This window comes from Zonotrichia leucophrys, unplaced genomic scaffold (genome assembly GCF_028769735.1).
Source record: "Zonotrichia leucophrys gambelii isolate GWCS_2022_RI unplaced genomic scaffold, RI_Zleu_2.0 Scaffold_217_84253, whole genome shotgun sequence".
Lineage (NCBI taxonomy): Eukaryota > Metazoa > Chordata > Aves > Passeriformes > Passerellidae > Zonotrichia > Zonotrichia leucophrys.
Genome location: NW_026992422.1, coordinates 12433 through 38046, shown reverse-complemented (window position 1 = coordinate 38046; position 25614 = coordinate 12433). Strand labels below are relative to the sequence as shown.

Here is a 25614-nt window from a genome sequence, read left to right as displayed (position 1 = left end):
CATGGCCCCCTCAGAACCAGATTGGGACCCCCAGGACCAGGCTGGGACCCTCTGGGACCCCCCAGAACCAGATCGGGACCCCTGAGACCCCCTCAAAACGAGACTGGGACCCCCAGAACTGGATCAGGACCCCCAGAACCAGCCCTGGGGACCCCCCCTCAACAACTGCAGCAGCACCGGGACCCCCCAGGACCGGATTGGGACCCCCAGGACCCCCCCCAGGAGAATTGGGACCCCCCCCAGAACCCCCCCAGAGATTCGGCAGCCCCGGGACCCCTCCCCAAATTCGGGACCAGCAGCGCTGGGACCCCCCAGGACATTTTTGGGGAGGGGGTTGGTCGGGGGTGACTTTGGGGGGGGTCCCAGAATTCCGGTGCCAACATTTTGGGGACCCCTCCCCAATAATAACCTGCAGCCCCCCCTCCCCCACCTTGTACAGATGTAAATATGGCCCCGCCCCCTCCCCCAGACCCCGCCCACCCCCCCCGGAGACCCCGCCCCCATTTTTAAGTTATTCCTGCCCTGAATTGTCCCCCCCAACCCCCCCCCGACCCCTCCCCAAAATAAACCTTGGGACCCCCACCCACGGTGTGATGTGAGGGGGAATTTGGGGGAAATTTGGGGAATTTGGGGAGGGGAGAATTTGGGGTGGAATTTGGGGAATTTGGGGAGGGGGATTTGGGCAATTTGGGGGGGCTTTGGGATGGGAGGAATTTGGGGTGGGGGTTTTGGGGTCCTCAGGATGGGGAGGGGAATTTTGGGGTGAAATTTGGGGGATTTGGGGAATTTTGGGGAGGGGAAATTTGGAGTTGGGGGAGAATTTGGGGTGAGGGGGGAATTGGGATGGGGTCCCCGTGGTGGGCGGGGTTTGGGGAATTTGAGGTGGGCGGGGTTTGAGGGGGTCTCCATGGTGGGCGGGGTTTGGGGAATTTGGGAAATTTGGGGGGTGGGCAGAGCGCCCGATGTCACTCAAGGGGCGTGGCCAACACGGTGCCCACCCTTATATGGTCATGTTGGGCGTGGCACATTAAATTCCCTTATATGGACATTTAGGGGCGTGGCTATTAGCTATCTTATTTGGCCGTTTAGTGGGCGTGGCTATTAGGTATTCCCTTATATGGCCGTTTAGGGGGCGTGGCTATTGGCCATTCCCTTATATGGCCGTTTGGGGGCGTGGCTATTAGCTATTCCGTTACATGTCATTTAGTGGGCGGAGCCAACCCCCGCAACGCCCCCAACCGCTCAGTGGGCGTGGCCATACCATTCCCTCACGAGCCCATCAGGGGCGTGGCTCCCCCCTCAGGCAACGCAGCCAATCCGATCCCTGGGCCCGCACCACCGCCCCCCCGGGCAGCCAATCAGCGCGCGGCGCGGCGTTAGGCCACGCCCCCAGGGAAGATGGCGGCGCTGCGGGCGCTGCGGTGGCGGCGGCGGCTCCCGGGGCTGGGCCCGAGGCGGCTCCTGGGGACCGTGAGTGGGCACGGGGGGACACCGGGGACATCTGGGGACATTGGGGGACATTGGGGGACATTTTGGGGTGATATTGAGGGGGTGACAGTGAGGGGGGGACCGTGAGTGGGCACGGGGGGACACCGGGGACATTCGGGGACATTTGGGGACATTTGGGGACATTTTGGAGTGATATTGAGGGGGTGACAGTGAGGGGGGGACCGTGAGTGGGCACGGGGGGACACCGGGGACATCGGGGGACATTGGGGGACATTTTGGGGTGACAGTGAGGGGGTGACAGTGAGGGGGTGACAGTGAGGGGGGACCGTGAGTGGGCACGGGGGGACACCGGGGACATTCGGGGACATTCGGGGACACTGGGGGACATCTGGGGTGATAGTGAGGGGGTGACAGTGAGGGGACAGAGAGGGGGGACCGTGAGTGGCCACGGGGTACAGGGAGGGGACACCGGGGACATTGGGGGACATTTGGGGGGTGACAATGAGGGGACAGACAGGGGGACAGAGAGGGGACACCAGGGAACACTGGGGACATTTGGGGGGCTGACAGGGAGGGGACAATGAGGGGACATTGGGGACATTGGTGTGGGACAATGAGGGGACATTTGGGGACATTTTGGGGGGAGTGACACTGGGGGGGACAATGAGGGGACAACCACCCCAATGTCCCCAATGTCCCCAATGTCCCCAATGTCCCCTCAATGTCCCCAATGTCCCCAATCCCCCCAATGTCCCAATGTCCCCCAAATGTCCCCAATGTCCCCAGGGCTCCCCCAAGGAGTGGCCGCAGTTTCCGGTGTCACCCTGGTGTCCCCATTGTCCCCGATGTCCCCACAATGTCCCCACAATGTCCCCAATGTCCCCAAATGTCCCCAATGTCCCAATGTCCCCATTGTCCCCAATGTCCCCAATGTCCCCTCAATGTCCCCAATCCCCCCAGTGTCCCCAGTGTCCCCAATGTCCCCATTGTCCCCTCAATGTCCCCAATGTCCCCAATCCCCCCAGTGTCCCCAATGTCCCCAATGTCCTCAATGTCCCCAGGGCTCCCCCGAGGAGCGGCCGCAGTTCCCGCTGTCCCCAATGTCCCCAATCCCCCCCAATGTCCCCATTGTCCCCATTGTCCCCAATGTCCCCAATGTCCCCAGGGCTCCCCCGAGGAGCGGCCGCAGTTCCCGCTGTCCCCACAATGTCCCCATTGTCCCCATTGTCCCCAATGTCCCCAATGTCCCCCAATGTCCCCAATGTCCCCATTGTCCCCAATGTCCCCAATGTCCCCAATGTCCCCTCAATGTCCCCATTGTCCCCAATGTCCCCAATGTCCCCAATGTCCCCAATGTCCCTCAATGTCCCCAATGTCCCCAATGTGTCCCCAGGGCTCCCCCGAGGAGCGGCCGCAGTTCCCCGGAGCCTCGGCCGAGTTCGCCGAGCGCCTCGAGTTCATCCAGCCCCAGGTGCTGTCGGGGATCCCGGTGTACCGGGTGATGGACCGGCAGGGACAGGTGATACGGAAATCCGAGGATCCTCAGGTGAGACACCTGGGCAGGTAACACACCTGGGACACACCTGGGACACACCTGGACAGGTAACACAGCCGGGATCCCGGTGTACCGGGTGATGGACCGGCAGGGACAGGTGATACGGAAATCCGAGGATCCTCAGGTGAGACACACCTGGGACAGGTAACACACACCTGGGACAGGTAACACACCTGGGATACACCTGGGATACACCTGGGACAGGTAACACACACCTGGACAGGTAACACAGCCGGGATCCCGGTGTACCAGGTGATGGACAGACAGGGACAGGTGATACGGAAATCCGAGGATCCTCAGGTGAGACACCTGGGACAGGTAACACACACCTGGGCAGGTAACACACACCTGGGACAGGTAACACACACCTGGACAGGTAACACACACCTGGACAGGTAACACAGCCGGGATCCCGGTGTACCGGGTGATGGACCGGCAGGGACAGGTGATACGGAAATCCGAGGATCCTCAGGTGAGACACACCTGGGACAGGTAACACACCTGGGACACACCTGGGACAGGTAACACAGCCGGGATCCCGGTGTACCGGGGGATGGACCGGCAGGGACAGGTGATACGGAAATCTGAGGATCCACAGGTGAGACACCTGGGATACACCTGGGATACACCTGGGACAGGTAACACAGCCGGGATCCCGGTGTACCGGGTGATGGACAGGCAGGGACAGGTGATCCGGAAATCCGAGGATCCACAGGTGAGACACCTGGAACGGGTAACACACACCTGGGACACACCTGGAACGGGTAACACACACCTGGGACAGGTAACACAGCCGGGATCCCGGTGTACCAGGTGATGGACAGACAGGGACAGGTGATACGGAAATCAGAGGATCCTCAGGTGAGACACCTGGGCAGGTAACACACCTGGGATACACCTGGGATACACCTGGGACAGGTAACACACACCTGGGATACACCTGGGACAGGTAACACACACCTGGGACAGGTAACACACACCTGGGATACACCTGGGACAGGTAACACACACCTGGGACAGGTAACACACACCTGGGACACACCTGGGACAGGTAACACACACCTGGGACAGGTAACACACACCTGGACAGGTAACACAGCCGGGATCCCGGTGTGCCGGGGGATGGACCGGCAGGGACAGGTGATACGGGACAGGTGTCCCACCTTCCCAGGTGTCCCTCACCTGTCCCTCACCTGTCTCACCTGTCCCACCTGTCCGCAGCTGCCCAAGGAGCAGGTGCTGAAGCTCTACAAGACGATGACGCTGCTCAACACCATGGACAGGATCCTGTACGAGTCCCAGCGACAGGTGAGCCTCACCTGGGCACACCTGGGGGTTGGAGCTCTCCTGTGCCTCACCTGTGTCTCACCTGTGTCTCACCTGTCTCACCTGTGCTCACCTGTGTCTCACCTGTGTCTCAGCTGTCTCACCTGTGTCTCACCTGTCTCACCTGTGTCTCACCTGTGTCTCACCTGTCTCACCTGTGTCTCACCTGTGTCTCACCTGTCTCACCTGTGTCTCACCTGTGTCTCACCTGTGTCTCACCTGTGTCTCACCTGTGCCTCTCCTGTGTCTCACCTGTGCTCACCTGTGTCTCACCTGTGCAGGGCCGGATCTCGTTCTACATGACCAACTACGGCGAGGAGGGGACGCACGTGGGCAGCGCCGCCGCCCTGGAGAGCAGCGACCTCGTGTTCGGGCAGTACCGCGAGGCAGGTGAGGGCAGGTGTGATACAGGTGTGGCACAGGTGTGATACAGGTGAGGACAGGTGTGATACAGGTGTGACACAGGTGTGACACAGGTGTGACAGGTGTGACAAGTGTGACAGGTGTGGTACAGGTGAGCACAGGTGTGATACAGGTGTGACAGGTGTGATACAGGTGTGGCACAGGTGTGGTACAGGTACAATACAGGTGAGCACAGGTGTGCCCCAGGTGTGTCACAGGTGTGATACAGATGGGATACAGGTGTGGCACAGGTGTGCTCAGGTGTGGTACAGGTGAGACACAGGTGTGAGACAGGTGAGACACAGGTGTGATACAGGTGTGACAGGTGTGACAAGTGTGACAGGTGTAGTACAGGTGTGACACAGATGTGACAGGTATGGTACAGGTGTGCCCCAGGTGTGTCACAGGTGTGCCCTCACCTGTCGCAGGTGTGCTCCTGTACCGCGGGTACCCCCTGGAGCTGTTCATGGTTACATAGGTAACACAGGTGTAACACAGGTGTATCACAGGTGTGTCACAGGTGTGTCACAGGTGTGTCACAGGTGTGCCCTCACCTGTCCCAGGTGTGCTGCTGTACCGGGGGTACCCCCTGGAGCTGTTCATGGCCCAGTTAGAGCAGGTGACACAGGGATGGGTGTATCACAGGTGTAACCCAGGTGTCACAGGTGTGCCAGGTGTATCACAGGTGTATCACAGGTGTGTCACAGGTGTTCCCTCACCTGTTACCTGTCCCCAGGTGTGCTGCTGTACCGGGGGTACCCCCTGGAGCTGTTCATGGCCCAGTTAGAGCAGGTGACACAGGTACAGGTGTATCACAGGTGTATCACAGGTGTATCACAGGTGTCACAGGTGTGTCACAGGTGTGTCACAGGTGCGCCCTCACCTGTCGCAGGTGTGCTGCTGTACCGGGGGTACCCCCTGGAGCTGTTCATGGCCCAGTTAGAGTGGGTGACACAGGTACAGGTGTATCACAGGTGTATCACAGGTGTATCACAGGTGTATCACAGGTGTCACAGGTGTCACACAGGTGTGCCCCAGGTGTGTCACAGGTGTGCCCTCACCTGTCCCAGGTGTGCTGCTGTACCGGGGTTATCCCCTCGAGCTGTTCATGGCCCAGTGCTACGGGAACGCGCGCGACCCCGGCAAGGGCCGGCAGATGCCGGTGCACTACGGCTGCCGCGAGCGCCACTTCGTCACCATCTCGTCCCCGCTGGCCACGCAGATCCCGCAAGGTGACGCACCTGGGGGGCACCTGTCCCCCCCCCGGGACCCCTCCCCAAATTTCCCCCCTTTTTTCCCGAAATTTCTGCTTTTTTCCGCCATTTTTTCCCAAATTTCTGGGTTTTTCCACGCCTTTCTTTCCCAAATCCCCCCCTTTTCTTCCCCGTTTTTCTCCCTGAATTTCCCATTTTTCCTGCCCTTCTTCTTTCCCTTATTTTACCCCAAATTCCTTCCCTTTTTCCCCGCTTTGTCTCAAAATTTCCCCTTTTTTTCCATTATTTTCCCACCCTTTTTTCCCCAGATTCACCCCTTCTTCCTCCAAATCCCCCCCTTTTTTTTCACCATTCGTCCTCCCTTTTTTCCTCCATTTTTTCCCCAAATTTCCCCCCATTTTTTCCTGAAATTTCTGCTTTTTTCTGCCAATTTTTCCCAAATTTCTGGGGTTTTTCCACGCCTTTTTTCCCAAATCCCCGCCTTTTCTTCCCCGTTTTTCTCCCTGAATTTCCCATTTTTCCTGCCCTTCTTCTTTCCCTTATTTTACCCCAAATTCCTCCCCTTTTTTCCTCGCTTTGTCCCAAAATTTCCCCTTTTTTCCCCCAAATTTCCGTTATTTTCCCGCCCTTTTTTCCCCAGATTCACCCCTTCTTCCCCAAATTCCCCCTCTTTTTTCCGCCATTGTTCCTCCCTTTTTTCCCCCGTTTTTTCCCCAAATTTCCCCCCATTTTTCTCTGAAATTTCTGCTTTTTTCTGCCAATTTTTCCCAAATTTCTGGGGTTTTTCCACGCCTTTTTTCCCAAATCCCCGCACTTTCTTCCCCGTTTTTCTCCCTGAATTTCCCATTTTCCCTGCTGTTCTTCTCCCCCTTCTTTCCCTTATTTTTCCCCAAATTCCTCCCCTTTTTCCCCGCTTTGTCTCAAAATTTCCCCCTTTTTTTCCCCAAATTTCCGTTATTTTCCCGCCCTTTTTTCCCCAGATTCACCCCTTCTTCCCCAAATTCCCCCCTTTTTTTTCACCATTCGTCCTCCCTTTTTTCCCCTATTTTTTCCCCACATTTCCCCCCATTTTTCTCTGAAATTTCTGCTTTTTTCCAACATTTTTTCCCCTAAATTTCACCTTTTATTCCCCAAATTCACTCTGTTTTCCCCCCAAATTCCTCCCCTTATTTCCCCCCTTTTTCCCCAAAATTCCTCCCATTTTTCCCCCCATTTCCCAACGAAAAAATTCAGGATTTTTTTCCCCAAATCCCCCTTCTTTTTCCACTAAATCTATTTCCCCAAAATCCCGTCTTTTTCCCCCAAATGTCCTAATTTTTCCCAATGAAAAATTTCAGGATTTTCCCCCCATATCCCCCCATTTTTCCCCTTTTCCCCCCTTTCTTCCCAACAAAAAAATTCGGGATTTTTCCCCCAAACCCCCCTGTATTCCCCAATGTGAAATGTTCCCGTTTTTACCAAAACCGCCGTTTTTCGCCCCAGCGGTGGGCGCGGCGTGGTTTGCTATTTCGGGGAGAGGGGGAAACCCTTTTACCCCAAACCTCCCCTTTTTTCCCCAAATCCCCTTTTCCCCCAAATCCCCCCATTCTTTCCAATGTAAAATTCCTGCCATTTTTTTTCCTAAATCCCCCCTTTTCTCCCAAACCTTTTTCCCCCTTTTTCCACCAAATCCATTTCCCCAAAATTCCCTTATTTTTTCCCCAAATCCCCCCACTTTTCTCAATGACGAATTCTTTCCATTTTCTGCTGAGTTTCCTATTTTTCCCCCTTTTCCTCCCAACGAAAAAATTCAGGATTTCTCCCCCAAACCCCCCCTGTATTCCCCAATGTGAAACGTTCCCGTTTTTACCAAAATCCCGGTTTTTTGCCCCAGCGGTGGGCGCGGCGTGGTTTGCTATTTTGGGGAGGGGGAAACCCTTTGGCCCCAAACCCCTTTTACCCCAAACCTCCCCTTTTTTCCCCAAACCCCCTTTCCCCCCAGACCCCCCTGTATTCCCCAATGCGAAATTTTCCCGTTTTTACCCAAATCCCCGTGTTTTCGCCCAGCGGTGGGCGCAGCGTGGTTTCCTATTTCGGGGAGAGGGGGAAACCCTTTTACCCCAAACCCCTTTTACCCCAAACCTCCCCTTTTTTTCCCCAAACCCCCTTTCCCCCCAGACCCCCCTGTATTCCCCAATGTAGAATATTCCCGTTTTTACCAAAATCCCCGTTTTTCGCCCCAGCGGTGGGCGCCGCCTACGCCATCAAGCGGGCGGACGCGAGCCGCGCCGTCGTTTGCTATTTTGGGGAGGGGGCTGCGAGCGAGGGCGACGCCCACGCCGGCTTCAACTTCGCCGCCACCCTCGAGTGCCCGATCGTGTTCTTCTGCCGCAACAACGGCTACGCCATCTCCACCCCGACCTCGGAGCAGTACCGGGGCGATGGCATCGGTGAGAGACCCAAAAACCCCCAAATTCGGGTCATTTTGGGCTGATTTGTGGTGGTTTTGTGATTTTGGGGTGTTTTGGGGGGTTTTGGGAGGTTTTGGTTCCTTTTTCTGCCGCAACAACGGCTACGCCATCTCCACGCCCACCTCGGAGCAGTACCGGGGCGATGGCATCGGTGAGAGACCCAAAAACCCCCAAATTCGGGTCATTTTGGGGCGATTTATGGGGGTTTTGTGATTTTGGGGTGTTTTGGGGTGATTTTGGGGGTTTTTTTGGGGGGTTTTGGGGGGTTTTGGTTGAGGGATTTTGGTTTGCACCTCGGAGCAGTACCGGGGCGATGGGATCGGTGAGAGACCCAAAAACCCCCAAATTCGGGTCATTTTGGGCTGATTTATGGGGGTTTTGTGATTTTGGGGTGTTTTGGGGGGTTTTGGTTGCTTCTTCTGCCGCAACAACGGCTACGCCATCTCCACGCCCACCTCGGAGCAGTACCGGGGCGACGGGATCGGTGAGAGACCCAAAAACCCCCAAATTCGGGTCATTTTGGGGCGATTTATGGTGTTTTTGTGATTTTGGGGTGATTTTGGGGGGTCCCATCGTGTTCTTCTGCCGCAACAACGGCTACGCCATCTCCACGCCCACCTCGGAGCAGTACCGGGGCGATGGCATCGGTGAGAGACCCAAAAACCGCGAAATTTGGGTCATTTTGGGCTGATTTGTGGGGGTTTTGTGATTTTGGGGCGTTTTGGGGGGTTTTGGTTCCTTTTTCTGCCGCAACAACGGCTACGCCATCTCCACCCCAACCTCGGAGCAGTACCGGGGCGATGGCATCGGTGAGAGACCCAAAAACCCCCAAATTCGGGTCATTTTGGGCTGATTTGTGGTGTTTTTGTGATTTTGGGGTGATTTTGGGGGGTTTTGGTTCCTTCTTCTGCCGCAACAACGGCTACGCCATCTCCACGCCAACTTCCGAGCAGTACCGGGGCGATGGGATCGGTGAGAGACCCAAAAACCCCCAAATTCGGGTCATTTTGGGCTGGTTTATGGGGGTTTTGTGATTTTGGGGTGTTTTGGGGGGTTTTGGTTGCTTCTTGTGCCGCAACAACGGCTACGCCATCTCCACCCCAACTTCCGAGCAGTACCGGGGCGATGGCATAGGTGAGAGACCCAAAAACCCCAAATTTGGGTCATTTTGGGGCAATTTATGGGGGTTTTGGTGATTTTGGGGGTTTTTGGGGGGTTTTGGGGGGTTTTTTTTTGGGGGGTTTTGGGGGGTTTTGGTTGAGGGATTTTGCTTTGCAACTCGGAGCAGTACCGGGGCGATGGGATCGGTGAGAGACCCAAAAACCGCGAAATTCGGGTCATTTTGGGCTGGTTTATGGGGGTTTTGGTGATTTTGGGGTGTTTTGGGGGGTTTTGGTTGGGGCGTTTTGGGGTGTTTTGGTTGAGGGATTTTGGTTTGCACCTCGGAGCAGTACCGGGGTGATGGAATTGGTGAGAGACCCAAAAACCCCCAAATTCGGGTCATTTCCCCCAAATTCTCGGGGTTTTTTTCCCCCAAATTCCGACAGTGTTTTCCCTGCTCTCACTGGTGACGGAAACCCCCAAATTTGGGGTTTTTTCCCCCAAATTCGGGGTTTTTCCCCCCAAACTCTGACAGTGTTCTCTCTGGGGACAGAAACCCCAAATTCAGGTTTTTCCCCCTAAATTCTGGGGTTTTTCCCCCAAATTCAGACAGTGTTCTCTCTGGGGACAGAAAGCCCCAAATTCGGGTTTTTTTCCCCTAAATTCCAGGGTTTTTCCCCCAAATTCAGACAGTGTTCTCTCTGGGGACGGAAACCCCCAAATTCAGGGTTTTTTTCTCCCAAATTCCGAGTTTTTTCCCCCCAAATTCCGAGTTTTTTCCCCCAAATTCAGACAGTGTTCTCTCTGGGAACGGAAAGCCCCAAATTCGGGTTTTTTTCCCCAAATTCCGGGTTTTTTCCCCCAAATTTGGGTTTTTTCCCCCAGATTCTGTCAGTGTTTTCCCTGCTCTCACTGGGGATGGAAACCCCCAAATTCGGGGTTTTTTCCCCCAAATTCTGGGGTTTTTTCCCCCAAATTCACACAATGTTCTCTCTGAGGACAGAAAGCCCCAAATTTGGGGTTTTTTCTCCCAAATTTGGGGTTTTTCCCCCCAAATTCAGACAGTGTTCTCTCTGGGGACGGAAACCCCCAAATTCGGGTTTTTTTCTCCCAAATTCCGGGTTTTTTCCCCCAAATTCCGGGTTTTTTCCCCCAAATTCAGACAGTGCTCCCTCAGGGTACAGAAAGCCCCAAATTCGGGTTTTTTTGCCCCAAAATCTCCCCGTTTTTCCCGCAGCCGCCCGCGGGCCCGGCTATGGTTTGCTCTCCATCCGCGTCGACGGCAACGACGTCTTCGCCGTCTACAACGCCACGAGGGAGGCGCGGCGGCGCGCGGTGGCCGAGAACCAGCCCATCCTCATCGAGGCCATGACCTACAGGTGGGCACCCCAAAAACGCTCCTTTTCACCCCAAAAAAAATTCAGATTTTTTTCCCCAAAAAAATCCGATTTTTTTCTCAAAATCCGATTTTTTTCCGATTTTTTTTACCCCAAAAAATCGGATTTTTTAACCCAAAAAATCGAATTTTTTCATCCAAATAATCCGATTTTTTTCTGAAAAATAATCCATTTTTTCCCAAAAATATTCTGCTTTTTTCCCAAAAAATTTGCTTTTTCCCTGCCAAAAAAAATGAAAATTTTCCCCCAAAAAATCAGCTTTAAAACTCCACTTTTTTGCCCCCAAACAACCCGTGGTGGCCGAGAACCAGCCCGTCCTCATCGAGGCCATGACCTACAGGTGGGCACCCAAAAACACCCAAAAACGCTCCTTTTCACCCCAAAAAAAATTCTAGTTTTTTTCCCCAAAAAAATCCGATTTTTTTCTCAAAAAATCGGATTTTTTACCCCAAAAATCTGATTTTTTCCTCAAAAAAAATCGATTTTTTACCCCAAAAAATCAGATTTTTTCATCCAAATAATCCAATTTTTTTCTGAAAAATAATCCATTTTTTCCCAAAAATATTCCGCTTTTTTCCCAAAAATCCCTGCATTTTTGTCCCATAAAAACTTTGCTTTTTCACCCCCAAACAACCCGCGGTGGCCGAGAACCAGCCCGTCCTCATCGAGGCCATGACCTACAGGTGGGCACCCCAAATTTACCCAAAAATGCTCCTTTTCACCCCAAAAAAAATTCTGGTTTTTTTCCCCAAAAAAATCCGATTTTTTTCTCAAAAAAAATCGATTTTTTACCCCAAAAAATCGGATTTTTTACCCCCAAAAATTGGATTTTTTCATCCAAAAAATCAGATTTTTTTTTCTCAAAAATAATCCATTTTTTCCCAAAAATATTCCGCTTTTTTCCCAAAAATCCCTGCATTTTTGTCCCATAAAAACTTTGCTTTTTCACCCCCAAACAACCCGCGGTGGCCGAGAACCAGCCCATCCTCATCGAGGCCATGACCTACAGGTGGGCACCCCAAAAACGCTCCTTTTCACCCCAAAAAAAATTCAGATTTTTTTCCCCCAAAAAAATCCGATTTTTTACCCCAAAAATCCGATTTTTTCCTCAAAAAAATTGGATTTTTTACCCCAAAAAATCGGATTTTTTCATCCAAAAAATCAGATTTTTTTCTCAAAAATAATCCGTTTTTTCCCTAAAATATTCCACTTTTCTCCCAAAAAATTTGCTTTTTCCCCTGCCGAAAAAAATCAAAATTTCCCCCCCAAAAAATAGCTTTTTTCTCAAAAAAATCCCATTTTTTTCTCCAAAAAACTCCACTTTAAAAAAAAAAAAAAAATTGCTTTTTTCCCCCCTCAAGTTCTATTTTCTTCCCAAAATATATCTACTTTTTTTTCCCAAAAATCCCTGCATTTCTGTCCCATAAAAACTTTGCTTTTTCACCCCCAAACAACCCGCGGTGGCCGAGAACCAGCCCATCCTCATCGAGGCCATGACCTACAGGTGGGCACCCCAAAAACGCTCCTTTTCACCCCAAAAAAAATTCAGATTTTTTTCCCCAAAAAAATCCGATTTTTTACCCCAAAAATCTGATTTTTTACCCCAAAAAATCGCATTTTTTACCTAAAAAATCCAATTTTTTAATCCAAAAATCCAATTTTTTTCTCAAAAATAATCCGTTTTTTTTCCCTAAAATATTCCACTTTTCTCCCAAAAAATTTGCTTTTTCCCCTGCCGAAAAAAATCAAAATTTCTCCCCAAAAAATCAGCTTTAAAACTCCACTTTTTCACCCCATTTTTTTTTCCCCATTTCCCCACGGATTTTTCCCAGATTTTTTTCCCCATTTCCCATTGATTTTTCCCCATTTCCCCACGGATTTTCACCCGGATTTTTTTCCCAAAATTTCGGTTTTTCTCCGGGATTTTTTCCCCATTTCCCCACGGATTTTCCCCGGGATTTTTTTCCCAAAATCTCGTTTTTTTCCCCCAGAATCGGCCACCACAGCACGAGCGATGACAGCTCCGATTTTCCCCATTTCCCATTGATTTTTCCCCATTTTCCCACGGATTTTTCCCGGGATTTTTTCCCCAAATCTCGGAGTTTTTTCCCCATTTCCCCACGGATTTTCCCCGGGATTTTTTTCCCAAAATCTCGGTTTTTTCCCCCAGAATCGGCCACCACAGCACGAGCGATGACAGCTCTGATTTTCCCCATTTCCCCCTGGATTTCCCACGGATTTTTTCCCCAAATCTCGGAGTTTTTTCCCCATTTCCCCACGGATTTTTCCCGGGATTTTTTCCCCATTTCCCCACGGATTTTCCCCGGGATTTTTTTCCCAAAATCTCGGTTTTTTCTCCCCAGAATCGGCCACCACAGCACGAGCGATGACAGCTCCGCGTACCGCTCGGTGGACGAGGTGAATTACTGGGACAAGCAGGACCACCCCATCTCGCGCCTGCGCCACTTCCTGGGGCACCGCGGCTGGTGGGACGAGCAGCAGGAGAAGGAGTGGAGGAAAAGCTCCCGGAAAATGGTGTGAAAAACCGGGATTTTGGGAAAAACGGGAAAAAACGGGAAAAAACGGGAAAAAAATGGGATTTTGGGGGGTTTGGGGTCGGTGCCTGGGGAACCCAGCTGGTGGGACGAGCAGCAGGAGAAGGAGTGGAGAAAAAGCTCCCGGAAAATGGTGCGGAAAACCGGGATTTTGGGAAAAACGGGAAAAAACGGGAAAAAAAGGGAAAAAACGGGAAAAAAATGGGATTTTGGGGGGTTTGGGGTTGGTACCGGGGTAACTGCGGCTGGTGGGACGAGCAGCAGGAGAAGGAGTGGAGAAAAAGCTCCCGGAAAATGGTGCGAAAAACCGGGATTTTGGGAAAAACTGAAAAAACCGGGAAAAAACGGGGAAAAACAGGGAAAAACGGGAAAAAACGGGGAAAAAATGGGATTTTGGGGGGTTTGGGGTTGGTACCTGGGGAACCCAGCTGGTGGGACGAGCAGCAGGAGAAGGAGTGGAGAAAAAGCTCCCGGAAAATGGTGCGAAAAAACGGGATTTTGGGAAAAAATGGGAAAAATGGGAAAAAACGGGGAAAAACGGGGAAAAAATGGGGTTTTGGGGGGTTTGGGGTTGGTACCTGGGGCACCGCGGGTGGTGGGACGAGCAGCAGGAGAAGGAGTGGAGAAAAAGCTCCCGGAAAATGGTGCGGAAAACCGGGATTTTGGGAAAAACGGGATTTTGGGGAAAAAATCGGGGTTTTTTTTTGAAAAAAAAATGGGATTTTTGGGGAAAAAAATCTGAATTTTGGGAGGTTTTTGGGTGGGGAGAAATCGGGGTTTTCAGGAAAAAAAAATCGGGATTTTTTTAGGAAAAAACCTGAATTTTGGGGGGATAAAAATCAGGATTTTGGGGATTTTTTGGGTGGGAAATAATCTTTTTCAGAAAAGAAAAAAATCTTTTTTCGAAAAAAAAAATCTTTTTCCGATTTTCAGAAAAAAAAATCAGGATTTTCAGGGAAAAAATCGGGATTTTCAGGGAAAAAATCGGGATTTTTTTAGGAAAAAACCTGAATTTTTGGGGGGGATAAAAATCAGGATTTTTAACGGGAATTGGGCTGAAAAATGGGGAATTCAGGCTGGAAAATGGCGAATTTGAGCTGGGAACGCCGAAACTGCGGCTGAAAGATTGGGAATTTGAGCTGAAAAAATTCGAATTTGGGCTGAAAAAACCGGGAATTTTTGCTGGAAAACGGGAAATTTGAGCTGAAAAATCGGGGTTTTTTGCTGAAAACTCGGGGTTTTTTCTGAAATGGCTGAAATTTGGTCTGAAAGATCGGGAATTTGAGCTGGAAACGCAGAAACTTTGGCTGAAATATCGGGGAATTTGAGCTGAAAAAAATTCGAATTTGGGCTGAAAAAAACGGGAAAATTGAGCTGAAAAATCGGGGGTTTTTGCTGAAAAATCGGAATTTTTTGCTGAAACTCGGGGTTTTTTGCTGAAAACTCGGGTTTTTTTCTGAAATGGTTGAAATTTGGTCTGAAAGATCGGGAATTGGGCTGAAAAAAACCGTAAATTTTTGCTGGAAAACAGGAAATTTGGGCTGAAAAATCGGGAAATTTTGGTGGAGAGTGGGAAATTTGAGCTGAAAAATCGGGATTTTTTGCTGAAATGGCTGAAATTTGGTCTGAAAGATCGGGAATTTGAGCTGGAAACGCAGAAACTTAGGCTGAAATATCGGGGAATTTGAGCTGAAAAAAATTCGAATTTGGGCTGAAAAAAACGGGAAGATAGAGCTGAAAAATCGGGGTTTTTTTGCTGAAAACTCGGGTTTTTTTGCTGAAACTCGGGTTTTTTTCTGAAATGGCTGAAATTTGGTCTGAAAGATCGGGAATTGGGCTGAAGAGAACGGAAATTTTTGCTGGGAAACGGGAAATTTGAGCTGAAAAATCGGGAATTTTTGCTGGAAAACGGGGAATTTGAGCTGAAAAATCGGGTTTTTTTGCTGAAAAATCGGAATTTTTTGCTGAAAACTCGGGTTTTTTTGCTGAAAAATCGGCATTTTTTTCTGAAATGGCTGAAATTTGGGCTGAAAAAAGGGGAAATTTTGCTGGAAAACGGGAAAATTGAGCTAAAAAATCGGAATTTTTTGCTGAAAACTCGGGTTTTTTTGCTGAAACTCGGGGTTTTTCCTCGGGAAGGGCCGGGATTTGGGGTGAATCGGGCGGATTTTGGGTTTCAGGTGCTGGAGGCGTTCGAGCAGGCGGAGCGGGAGCCGAAGCCGCCGCCGCTGCTCCTTTTCAACGACGTTTACCTGGAGATGCCGCCGAGGCTGCGGCGGCAGCGCCAGGAGCTGCAGCGCCACCTGGAGGCCTACGGGGAGCACTACCCGCTGCAGCACTTCCAGAAATAGCCGCGCTTTTGGGGCGAAAAACCGCGATTTTGGGCAAAAATCCGAATTTCCGCAAATTTACCCCAAAAATCTGTCCTGAATCCATCCCCAAACTCACCCGGAGGCCTACGGGGAGCACTGCCCGCTGCAGCACTTCCAGAAATAGCCGCGCTTTTGGGGCGAAAAACCGCGATTTTGGGCAAAAATCCGAATTTTCCCAAATTTACCCCAAAAATCTGTCCCAAATTCCCCCCAAAACTCACCTGGAGGCCTACGGGGAGCACTGCCCGCTGCAGCACTTCCAGAAATGACAAAAAACCCCGAATTTTGGGGCGAAAAACCGCGATTTTGGGCAAAAATCCGAATTTCCGCAAATTTACCCCAAAAATCTGTCCCCAAAACTCACCCGGAGGCCTACGGGGGGCACTGCCCGCTGCAGCACTTCCAGAAATGAGAAAAATCCCGAATTTTGGGGCGAAAAACCGCGATTTTGGGCAAAAATCCGAATTTTCCCAAATTTACCCCAAAAATCTGTCCCGAATCTGCCCCAAACTCACCTGGAGGCCTACGGGGAGCACTGCCCGCTGCAGCACTTCCAGAAATAGCCAAAAAACCCCGAATTTTGGGGCGAAAAACGGCGATTTTGGGCAAAAATCCCAATTTTCCCAAATTTACCCCAAAAATCTGCCCCGAATCTGTCCCTGAACTCACCCGGAGGCCTACGGGGAGCATTACCCGCTGCAGCACTTCCAGAAATAGCGAAAAAACCCCGAATTTTGGGGCAAAAAACAGCGATTTTGGGCAAAAATCCCAATTTCCGCAAATTTACCCCAAAAATCTGTCCCGAATCCATCCCCAAACTCACCTGGAGGCCTACGGGGAGCACTGCCCGCTGCAGCACTTCCAGAAATGACAAAAAACCCCGAATTTTGGGGGAAAAAAACGGGATTTGGGGAAAAAATCCGAAATTCTGGAAAAATCCCAAAATTCCTGCCATTCCCCCAAAAATGTGTCCCAAATTCCCCCCAAAACTCACCCGGAGGCCTACGGGGAGCACTGCCCGCTGCAGCACTTCCAGAAATAACCCAAAATCCCGGGAATTTGGGGAAAAAACGGAGATTTTGGGAAAAAAAACGGGGATTTTGGAAAAATCCTGAAATTCCGCAAATTGACCTCAAAATGTGCCCCAAATCCGCCCCCAAACTCCCCTGGGAACAGAAACGGTTTTGGGATTGGATCCCTGGGATCTGAGACCTCCGGGAATGTCAGAAACACCCAAAAACCCCAAAATCCGCGGAAAATAAAGGATTTGTTTCAGAAACACCCAAAAACCCAAAATCCGCGGAAAATAAAGGATTTGTTTCAGAAACACCCAAAAACCCCAAAATCCGCGGAAAATAAAGGATTTGTTTCAGAAACACCCAAAAACCCCAGAATCCACGGAAAATAAAGGATTTGTTTCAGAAACACCCAAAAAAAACCAAAATCCGCGGAAAAATAAAGGATTTGTTTCAGAAACACCCAAAAACCCCAAAATCCGCGGAAAATAAAGGATTTATTTCAGGAGTTCCCAAAAAACCCCAGAATCCACGGAAAATAAAGGATTTGTTTCAGGAGTTCCCAAAAAAACCCAAAATCCACGGAAAATAAAGGATTTTTGGCCACGCCCATTCCCTCCTGGCCACGCCCCCCCCAGTTCCCCTCATTAGCGTTAATTAACGAGGCCGTCTCATGTTTGCAGTTTTTGGGATTTTTAATTGAAATTTTCTCTTTTTCGGGTTTTTTCCTTCCGAGAATGGGGGGGGAGGGGCGGGGGGAGGGGCCGGGGAGCCCCAAAAATCCGGGAATTCCCAAAAAATCCGGGAATCCCCAAAAAATCCCGAGATTCCCAAAAATTCGGGAATTCCCAAAAAATCCGGGAATCCCCAAAAAATCCGGGAATTCCCAAAAAATCCGGGAATCCCCAAAAAATCCCGAGATTCCCAAAAAATTCGGGGATTCCTTAAAAATCCAGGGATTCCCCCAAAAAATCCTGGGATCCTCCGAGCCTCGGGAATTTTCGGTTTTCCGGGAATTTTGTCCATTGTTTTGGAATTTTGTCCATTTTCCGGGAATTTTGTCCATTTTCCGGGAATTTCCACGCGGGAATTGTTCGTGATCCGGGGATTAATTAACGATCCAAGCTCCGGGGATTAATTAACGATCCGTGATCCAGAATTGATTAATTATCGGTGTCCCAGAATTAATTAACGATCCGCGAACGGGAATTAATTAAAGATCCGTGATCCAGAGCCGATGAACGATCCGTGGTCCAGAATTAATTAACGATCGCGATCCGTAATTAATTAATTAACGACGATCCCGGTAATTGTCCGTGCGCCGCTCCGGGCTCCGAAATTCTCGGGAATTCACCCCAAAATCCCGGGAATTAATTAACGATTGCGATCCATAATTAATTAATTAATTAACGATCCGCGTCATTGTCCGGGCGCTGTTCGGGGCTCTCCAAATTCCGGCATTTTCCCCCAAAATCCCCGGAATTAATGAACGATCCGAGCAGGGCATTAATTAACGATCCCGATCCATAATTAATTAACGATCCCGATCCATCATTAACGATCCCGATCCATAATTAATTAACGGTCCAGACTCTCCAATTCTCGGCATTTCACCCCAAAATCCCCGGAATTAATTAACGATCACGATCCATAATTAATTAACGATCGCGATCCCTAATTAATTACCGCTCCGGGCTCTCCAATTCCCGCCATTTCCCCCCAAAATCCCCGGAATTAATTAACGATCCCCATCCATAATTAATTAACGATCGCGATCCCTAATTAATTACCGCTCCGGACTCTCCATTTCCCGCCATTTCCCCCCAAAATCCCCGGAATTAATTAACGATCCCGATCCCTAATTAATTACCGCTCCGGACTCTCCATTTCCCGCCGTTTCCCCCCAAAATCCCCGGAATTAATTAACAATCGCGATCCCTAATTAATTCCCGCTCCGGGCTCTCCGTTTCCCGCCGTTTCCCCCCAAACTCCGCCGCCCCCCCCCTACAGCACCTGGAATTTCCACCCGCTCTGCTCCAGGCACTCCCCCAGCCCCAAATTCACCTTCCACGCCCCCCCCGGCCCCGCCTCCTTCAGCTCCAGCCCCTCGCCCCCCGCCCCAAATCCCAGCCCCGCCCCCGCCCCAAAGCCCAGCCCGGGGGTCGCCCCGAAGGCGGGGGGGGGTCCCAGGGGGCTGAGGCCGCCCCCGATTTGGGGAGGGGGCGGCAGCGGGGACAGGTAGGGGTCGAGCGCCCCCCCCCCGAAATAGGGGGGGAACCCCCCCTGGGCGAAGCCCCCCGAGGGGGGGGGGAAGGGGCGGAACGGGGGGGGGGGGGAGGGGTCGCAGAGCGGGGCGGGGGGCGGGGAGAGGGCGGGGCTCCAGAGGGGCGCGGGGGGGGGCGGGGGCGGGGTCTGGGCGGGGAACGGGGGCGGGGCGGGGTCCTGGGGGGGGGAGGGTTTCTTTTTGGGGGGTGGGCGCGGTTTGGGGGGGCCCGAGCCCCCTCCCCCGCCCCCCCGCTGCTGCTGCTGCTGCTGCTGCTGCTGGCGGCACTTGGCGCGGCGGTTCTTGAACCACACCTGGGGGGGGAAAGGGAAACTGAGGCACGGGGGAAACTGAGGCACGGGGGAACACGGGGGGACATGGGGGGAAACTGAGGCACTTGGCGCGGCGGTTCTTGAACCACACCTGGGGGGAAACGGGGAAACTGAGGCACGGGGGAAACTGAGGCACAGGGGGGACAAAGGGGAAACTGAGGCACGGGGGAAACTGAGGCACGGGGGACACGGGGGGACACGGGGGGACACGGGGGGACACGGGGGGACATGGGGGAAACTGAGGCACTTGGCGCGGTGGTTCTTGAACCACACCTGGGGGAAAACGGAAACTGAGGCACGGGGGAAACTGAGGCACGGGGGAAACTGAGGCACGGGGGGACATGGGGAAACTGAGGCGGGGGGAGGGGAAAGGGAAACTGAGGCACTTGGCGCGGCGGTTCTTGAACCACACCTGGGGGGAAACGGGGAAACTGAGGCACGGGGGGACACGGGGGGACACGGGGGGACATGGGGGGAAACTGAGGCACGGGGGAAACTGAGGCACGGGGGGACACGGGGGGACATGGGGGAAACTGAGGCACGGGGGAAACTGAGGCACGGGGGGACACGGGGGGACATGGGGGGAAACTGAGGCACGGGGAAACTGAGGCACGGGGGACACGGGGAAACTGAGGCACTTGGCGCGGCGTTCTTGAACCACATCTGGGGGGGGAAGGGAAACTGAGGCACGGGGAAACTGAGGCACGGGGGAAACTGAGGCACTTGGCGCGGCGGTTCTTGAACCACACCTGGGGGGGGGAAAAAGGGAAACTGAGGCACGGGGGAAACTGAGGCACGGGGGGACATGGGGAAACTGAGGCACGGGGGGACACGGGGAAACTGAGGCACAGGGGACATGGGGGACATGGGGAAACTGAGGCACGGGGGAAACTGAGGCACGGGGGGACACGGGGGGATATGGGGGACATGGGGAAACTGAGGCACTTGGCGCAGCGGTTCTTGAACCACACCTGGGGGAAACGGGGAAACTGAGGCACGGGGGAAACTGAGGCACGGGGAGACATGGGGAACATGGGGAAAAGGGAAACTGAGGCACGGGGGAAACTGAGGCACGGGGGACATGGGGGGAAACTGAGGCACGGGGGGACACAAGGGCACAAAGGGACGCGCAGGGACAGCACAGGGACACCGAGGTGCCCCCTCGTGTCCCACCTGGGACTCACCTGCCCCGCCCCCGCTGTCCCTGTGTCCCCTCCTGTGTCACACCCGTCCCTGTGTCACACACACCTGTGACACACCTGTCACACCTGTCACATCTGTGTCCCCTCCTGTGCCACACACCTGTGTCACACCCATCCCAGTGTCACACCTGTGTCACACCTGTGTCACACCTGTGTCACTATCCCAGTGTCACACACACCTGTCACACACCTGTCACATCTGTGTCCCCTCCTGTGCCACACACCTGTGTCACACCCGTCCCTGTGTCACACCTGTGTCACTATCCCAGTGTCACACACACCTGTCACATGTCCCTAAAGATGTCACACCTGTCCCAGGTGTCCCATACCTGTCCCAGGTGTCCCATACCTGTCCCAGGTGTGTCCCAGGTGTGTCTCACCTGCACCCGTGACTCGGGCAGGTTGATTTTGAGCGCCACCTCCTCGCGCATGAAGATGTCGGGGTACCGGGTGTCACCCATGTCCCACCTGTCCCTGTGTCTGTCCCATGTCCCAGGTGTGTCCCAGGTGTGTCCCAGGTGTGTCCCAGGTGTGTCTCACCTGTACCCGTGACTCAGGTAGGTTGATTTTGAGCGCCACCTCCTCGCGCATGAAGATGTCGGGGTACCGGGTGTCACCCATGTCCCACCTGTCCCTGTGTCTGTCCCTGTCCCCATAGGTGTGTCACACACCTGTCCCATGTCACACCTGTCCCAGGTGTGTCTCACCTGTACCCGTGACTCAGGTAGGTTGATTTTCAGCGCCACCTCCTCGCGCATGAAGATGTCCGGGTACCGGGCCCCATGTCCCACCTGTCCCTGTGTCTGTCCCATGTCCCGTACCTGTCCCGTACCTGTCCCAGGTGTCCCATACCTGTCCCAGGTGTCCCATACCTGTCCCAGGTGTGTCCCATGTCCCGTACCTGTCCCAGGTGTGTCTCACCTGTACCCGTGACTCAGGTAGGTTGATTTTCAGCGCCACCTCCTCGCGCATGAAGATGTCCGGGTACCGCGTTTTGGCGAACAGCGCCTCCAGCACGTCCAGCTGTGCCCGCGTGAACGTGGTGCGCTCGCGGCGCTGCTTCCGGGGCGTGCCTGCAATGGGGAGGGGTCCCTGAGATGGGGAGGGGTCCCTGAAATGGGGAGGGGTCCAATGGGATGGGAGAGTGGGGGGCCTGAGATGGGGAGGGGTCCCTGAAATGGGGAGAGACCCCCGAGATGGGGAGGGGTCCCTGAGATGGGGAGGGGTCCCTGAGATGGGGAGGGGTCCATGGGAATGGGGAGGGGTCCCTTGGAAATGGGGAGGGGCCTTTGGAAATGGGGAGGGGTCCATGGGAATGGGGAGAGACCCCCGAGATGGGGAGGGGTCCATGGGAATGGGGAGGGGTCCCTGAGATGGGGAGGGGTCCCTGAGATGGGGAGGGGCCCTGGGAATGGGGAGGGGTCCCTGAAATGGGGAGGGGTCCCTGAAATGGGGAGAGACCCCCGAGATGGGGAGGGGTCCCTGGGAATGGGGACCCATTCCCGTTTCATGGGTCCATGGGAATGGGGAGGGGTCCCTGAAATGGGGAGGGGTCCCTGAAATGGGGAGGGGTCCCTGAAATGGGGAGGGGCCCTTGGAAATGGGGAGGGGTCCCTGAGATGGGGAGGGGTCCATGGGAATGGGGAGGGACCCCTGGGAATGGGGAGGGACCCCCGAGATGGGGAGGGGTCCCTGAAATGGGGAGGGGTCCCTGAAATGGGGAGGGACCCTCGGAAATGGGGAGGGGTCCATGGGATTTGGAAAATGGGGTCCCACCCCCCAATTTTGGGGATTTTTGGGGATTTTTTGGGGTTTTTTTTGGGGATTTTGGGGTTCCCATCCTCCCGATTTTGGGGGTTATTTTGGGGGGGGGTCCCTCATTCCCACCCCCCAAATTTTGGGGATTTTTTGGGTTTTTTTGGGGGGTTTTTTTGGGGATTTTGGGGTTTTTTTGGGGATTTTGGGGTTCCCATCCTCCCGATTTTGGGGGTTATTTTGGGGGGGGGTCCCTCATTCCCACCCCCCCAATTTTGGGGATTTTTTTGGGGTTTTTTTGGGGTTTTTTTGGGGATTTTGGGGTTCCCATCCTCCCGATTTTGGGGGTTATTTTTAGGGGGGGGGGTCCCTCCTTCCCACCCCCCCAAATTTGGGGTACCCGGGTACCCCACGGGGGGGGGCAGCAGCTCCAGGCCCAGCCCGGGGACGCCCCCAAAGTGCGGCTGCTTCAGGTACGACATCATGGCGGGGACACCTGGGGACACCTGGGGACACCAATGAGGGGACACCACTGAGGGGACACCGAGGGCACCCACGGGTGGCACCGGGCTGGGCCCAGTGTCCCCCGGTGTCCCCAATGTCCCCCCAGTGTCCCCAATGTCCCCAAGCCCCCACAATGTCCCCCCAGTGTCCCCCCGGTGTCCCAACATCCCCCGGTGTCCCCAGTGTCCCCCGGTGTCCCCAATGTCCCCAAGCCCCCACAATGTCCCCCCAGTGTCCCCAAGCCCCCCAGTGTCTCCCCCAATTGTCCCCCTGTCCCCCACCCAGCAATGTCCCCAAGGCCCCACCGCCCTGTCCCCATGCCCATGGTGGCCCTGTCCCCCTGTGTCCCCCAGGGATGTCCCCAAGCCCATGGTGGCCCTGTCCCTCTGTCCCCAAGGCCCTGTCCCCCCAGTGTCCCCAACCCCGTGATGTCCCCAAGCCCCCCAGCATTCCCGCAATGTCCCCATCCCCCTGGTGGCCCTGTCCCCCCCAATGTCCCCGAGGCCCTGTCCCCCTGTCCCCAAGGCCCTGTCCCCAGTGTCCCCCGCAATGTCCCCACGGCCCTGTCCCTCTGTCCCCCCTGTCCCTCTGTCCCCAAGCCCATGGTGGCCCTGTCCCCCCCGGTGTCCCCAAGGCCCTGTCCCCCTGTCCCCCCCAGTGTCCCCACGGCCCTGTCCCTCTGTCCCCAAGGCCATGATGGCCCTGTCCCCCCCAATGTCCCCAAGGCCCTGTCCCCTGTCCCCAATGTCCCCAATGTCCCCACGGCCCTGTCCCTCTGTCCCCAAGGCCCTGTCCCCAGTGTCCCCCTAATGTCCCCACAGCCCTGTCCCCCTGTCCCCCCTGTCCCTCTGTCCCCAAGGCCCTGTCCCCCTGTCCCCTCCCGTCCCCCCGGTGTCCCCCCAGTGTCCCCACGGCCCAGTCCCTCTGTCCCCAAGGCCATGATGGCCCTGTCCCCCCCGGTGTCCCCAAGGCCCTGTCCCTCTGTCCCCTCCCGTCCCCCCGGTGTCCCCCCAGTGTCCCCAAGGCCCTGTCCCCCTGTCCCCCCCAATGTCCCCAAGGCCCTGTCCCCCCTGTCCCCCCCCGTCCCCCCAGTGTCCCCAAGGCCCTGTCCCCTGTCCCCCTGTCCCCAGTGTCCCCAATGTCCCCAAGGCCCTGTCCCTCTGTCCCCAAGGCCCTGTCCCCTGTCCCCAATGTCCCCAAGGCCCTGTCCCCCTGTCCCCCCCCCGTCCCCCCGGTGTCCCCACGGCCGTACCTGCGCAGGTGGCCCGGTGGCAGCGATGGTGGCACGGTGACAGCGGTGACAATGGTGACAAACGGTGACAGCGGTGGCACCGCCGGTGGCAGGGGAGGCACCCCCGGGCGGGGGGAGCCTTAAGTAGCCCCCGGTGATGTCACCCCCTAATCCCGAGGGGACAGAGGTGACATTGGTGGCCCGGTGGCTAAGCCGGGTGGCACACGGGGGGGGGACACGAGGGGACAAAAAGGGACAAAAAAGGGACAAAAAAGGGGGAACGTGGGGGACACAAAGGGGACACTGGGGGGACATTGGGGGGGACATTGGGGGGCACACAAAGGGGACAGAGAGGGGACATTGTGGGGGACACTGGGAAGGGGTGGGGACACCAAACTGGGGGGACTGGGAGGGGACATCGGGACTGGGATTTGGGGACACCAGGATTTGGGGACATCAAGATTTGGGGACATCGGGATTTGGGGACACCAAGATCTGGGGACATTGGGGACACCAGGACTGGGATTTGGGGACATTGGGGACACCAGAACCTGGGGACATCAGGATTTGGGGACACCAGGATTTGGGGACACCAGAACCTGGGGACATTGGGGACACCAGGATTTGGGGACACCAGAACCTGGGGACACCAAGATCTGGGGACATCAAGATTTGGGGACACCAAGAATTGGGATTTGGGGACACCAAGATTTGGGGACACCGGGATTTGGGGACACGGATTTGGGGACATCGGATTTGGGGACATCAGGATTTGGGGACATCGGGATTTGGGACACCAAGATTTGGGGACACCAGAACTGGGGACACCAAGATCTGGGGACATCAAGATTTGGGGACATCAGATTTGGGGACATCGGGATTTGGGGACATCGGGATTTTGGGGACACCGGGATTTTGGGGACACCGGGATTTGGGGACACCGGGATTTGGGGACATCGAGATTTGGGGACACCAGGATTTGGGGACACCAGGATTTGGGGACATCGGGATTTGGGGACACCGGGATTTGGGGACACCGAGATTTGGGGACACCGGGATTTGGGGACACCAAGATTTGGGGACATCGGGATTTGGGGACACCGGGATTTGGGGACATCGGGATTTGGGGACTTTGGGATTTGGGGACACCAAGATTTGGGGACACCGGGATTTGGGGACTTTGGGATTTGGGGACACCAAGATTTGGGGACACCAAGATTTGGGGACACCAAGATTTGGGGACATCGGGATTTGGGGACACCGGGATTTGGGGACACCGGGATTTGGGGACTTTGGGATTTGGGGACACCAAGATTTGGGGACACCGGGATTTGGGGACACCAAGATTTGGGGACACCGGGATTTGGGGACATCGGGATTTGGGGACTTTGGGATTTTGGGGACACCGGGATTTGGGGACACCAAGATTTGGGGACTTTGGGATTTGGGGACTTTGGGATTTTGGGGACACCGGGATTTTGGGGACACCG

At 54.3% G+C, this 25614-nt stretch overlaps 2 protein-coding genes across 7 annotated transcripts; one reads left to right on the top strand and one right to left on the bottom strand.

The window, feature by feature from the left end:
* The first annotated feature begins 1331 nt into the window (after positions 1 to 1331).
* On the top strand, positions 1332 to 17215 carry BCKDHA (branched chain keto acid dehydrogenase E1 subunit alpha). Of its 6 annotated transcripts, none has more exons than XM_064738179.1 (9): positions 1332 to 1470; positions 2843 to 2995; positions 4226 to 4312; positions 4612 to 4720; positions 5803 to 5964; positions 8169 to 8375; positions 10735 to 10876; positions 13258 to 13429; positions 15630 to 17215. In XM_064738179.1, exons 1-9 carry the CDS (start codon positions 1399 to 1401, stop codon positions 15798 to 15800), a joined length of 1275 nt encoding a protein of 424 aa, XP_064594249.1. In that variant the 5' UTR covers positions 1332 to 1398; the 3' UTR covers positions 15801 to 17215. The 6 variants fall into 6 exon arrangements, with proteins under 6 accessions (XP_064594249.1, XP_064594254.1, XP_064594251.1 ...); XM_064738181.1 differs by lacking the exons at positions 1332 to 1470; positions 2843 to 2995 and adding exons at positions 3277 to 3304; positions 3400 to 3476; XM_064738183.1 differs by lacking the exons at positions 1332 to 1470; positions 2843 to 2995 and adding exons at positions 3358 to 3449; positions 3839 to 3865.
* A 676-nt stretch (positions 17216 to 17891) lies between these two features.
* On the bottom strand, positions 17892 to 24677 carry LOC135461190 (homeobox protein otx5-like). Its single transcript, XM_064738173.1, has 4 exons — positions 24146 to 24677; positions 22790 to 22895; positions 21556 to 21707; positions 17892 to 19414 (listed from the first exon to the last, which is right to left on the bottom strand). Exons 1-4 carry the CDS (start codon positions 24449 to 24451, stop codon positions 18842 to 18844), a joined length of 1137 nt encoding a protein of 378 aa, XP_064594243.1. The 5' UTR covers positions 24452 to 24677; the 3' UTR covers positions 17892 to 18841.
* Between the last annotated feature and the right edge of the window lie 937 nt (positions 24678 to 25614).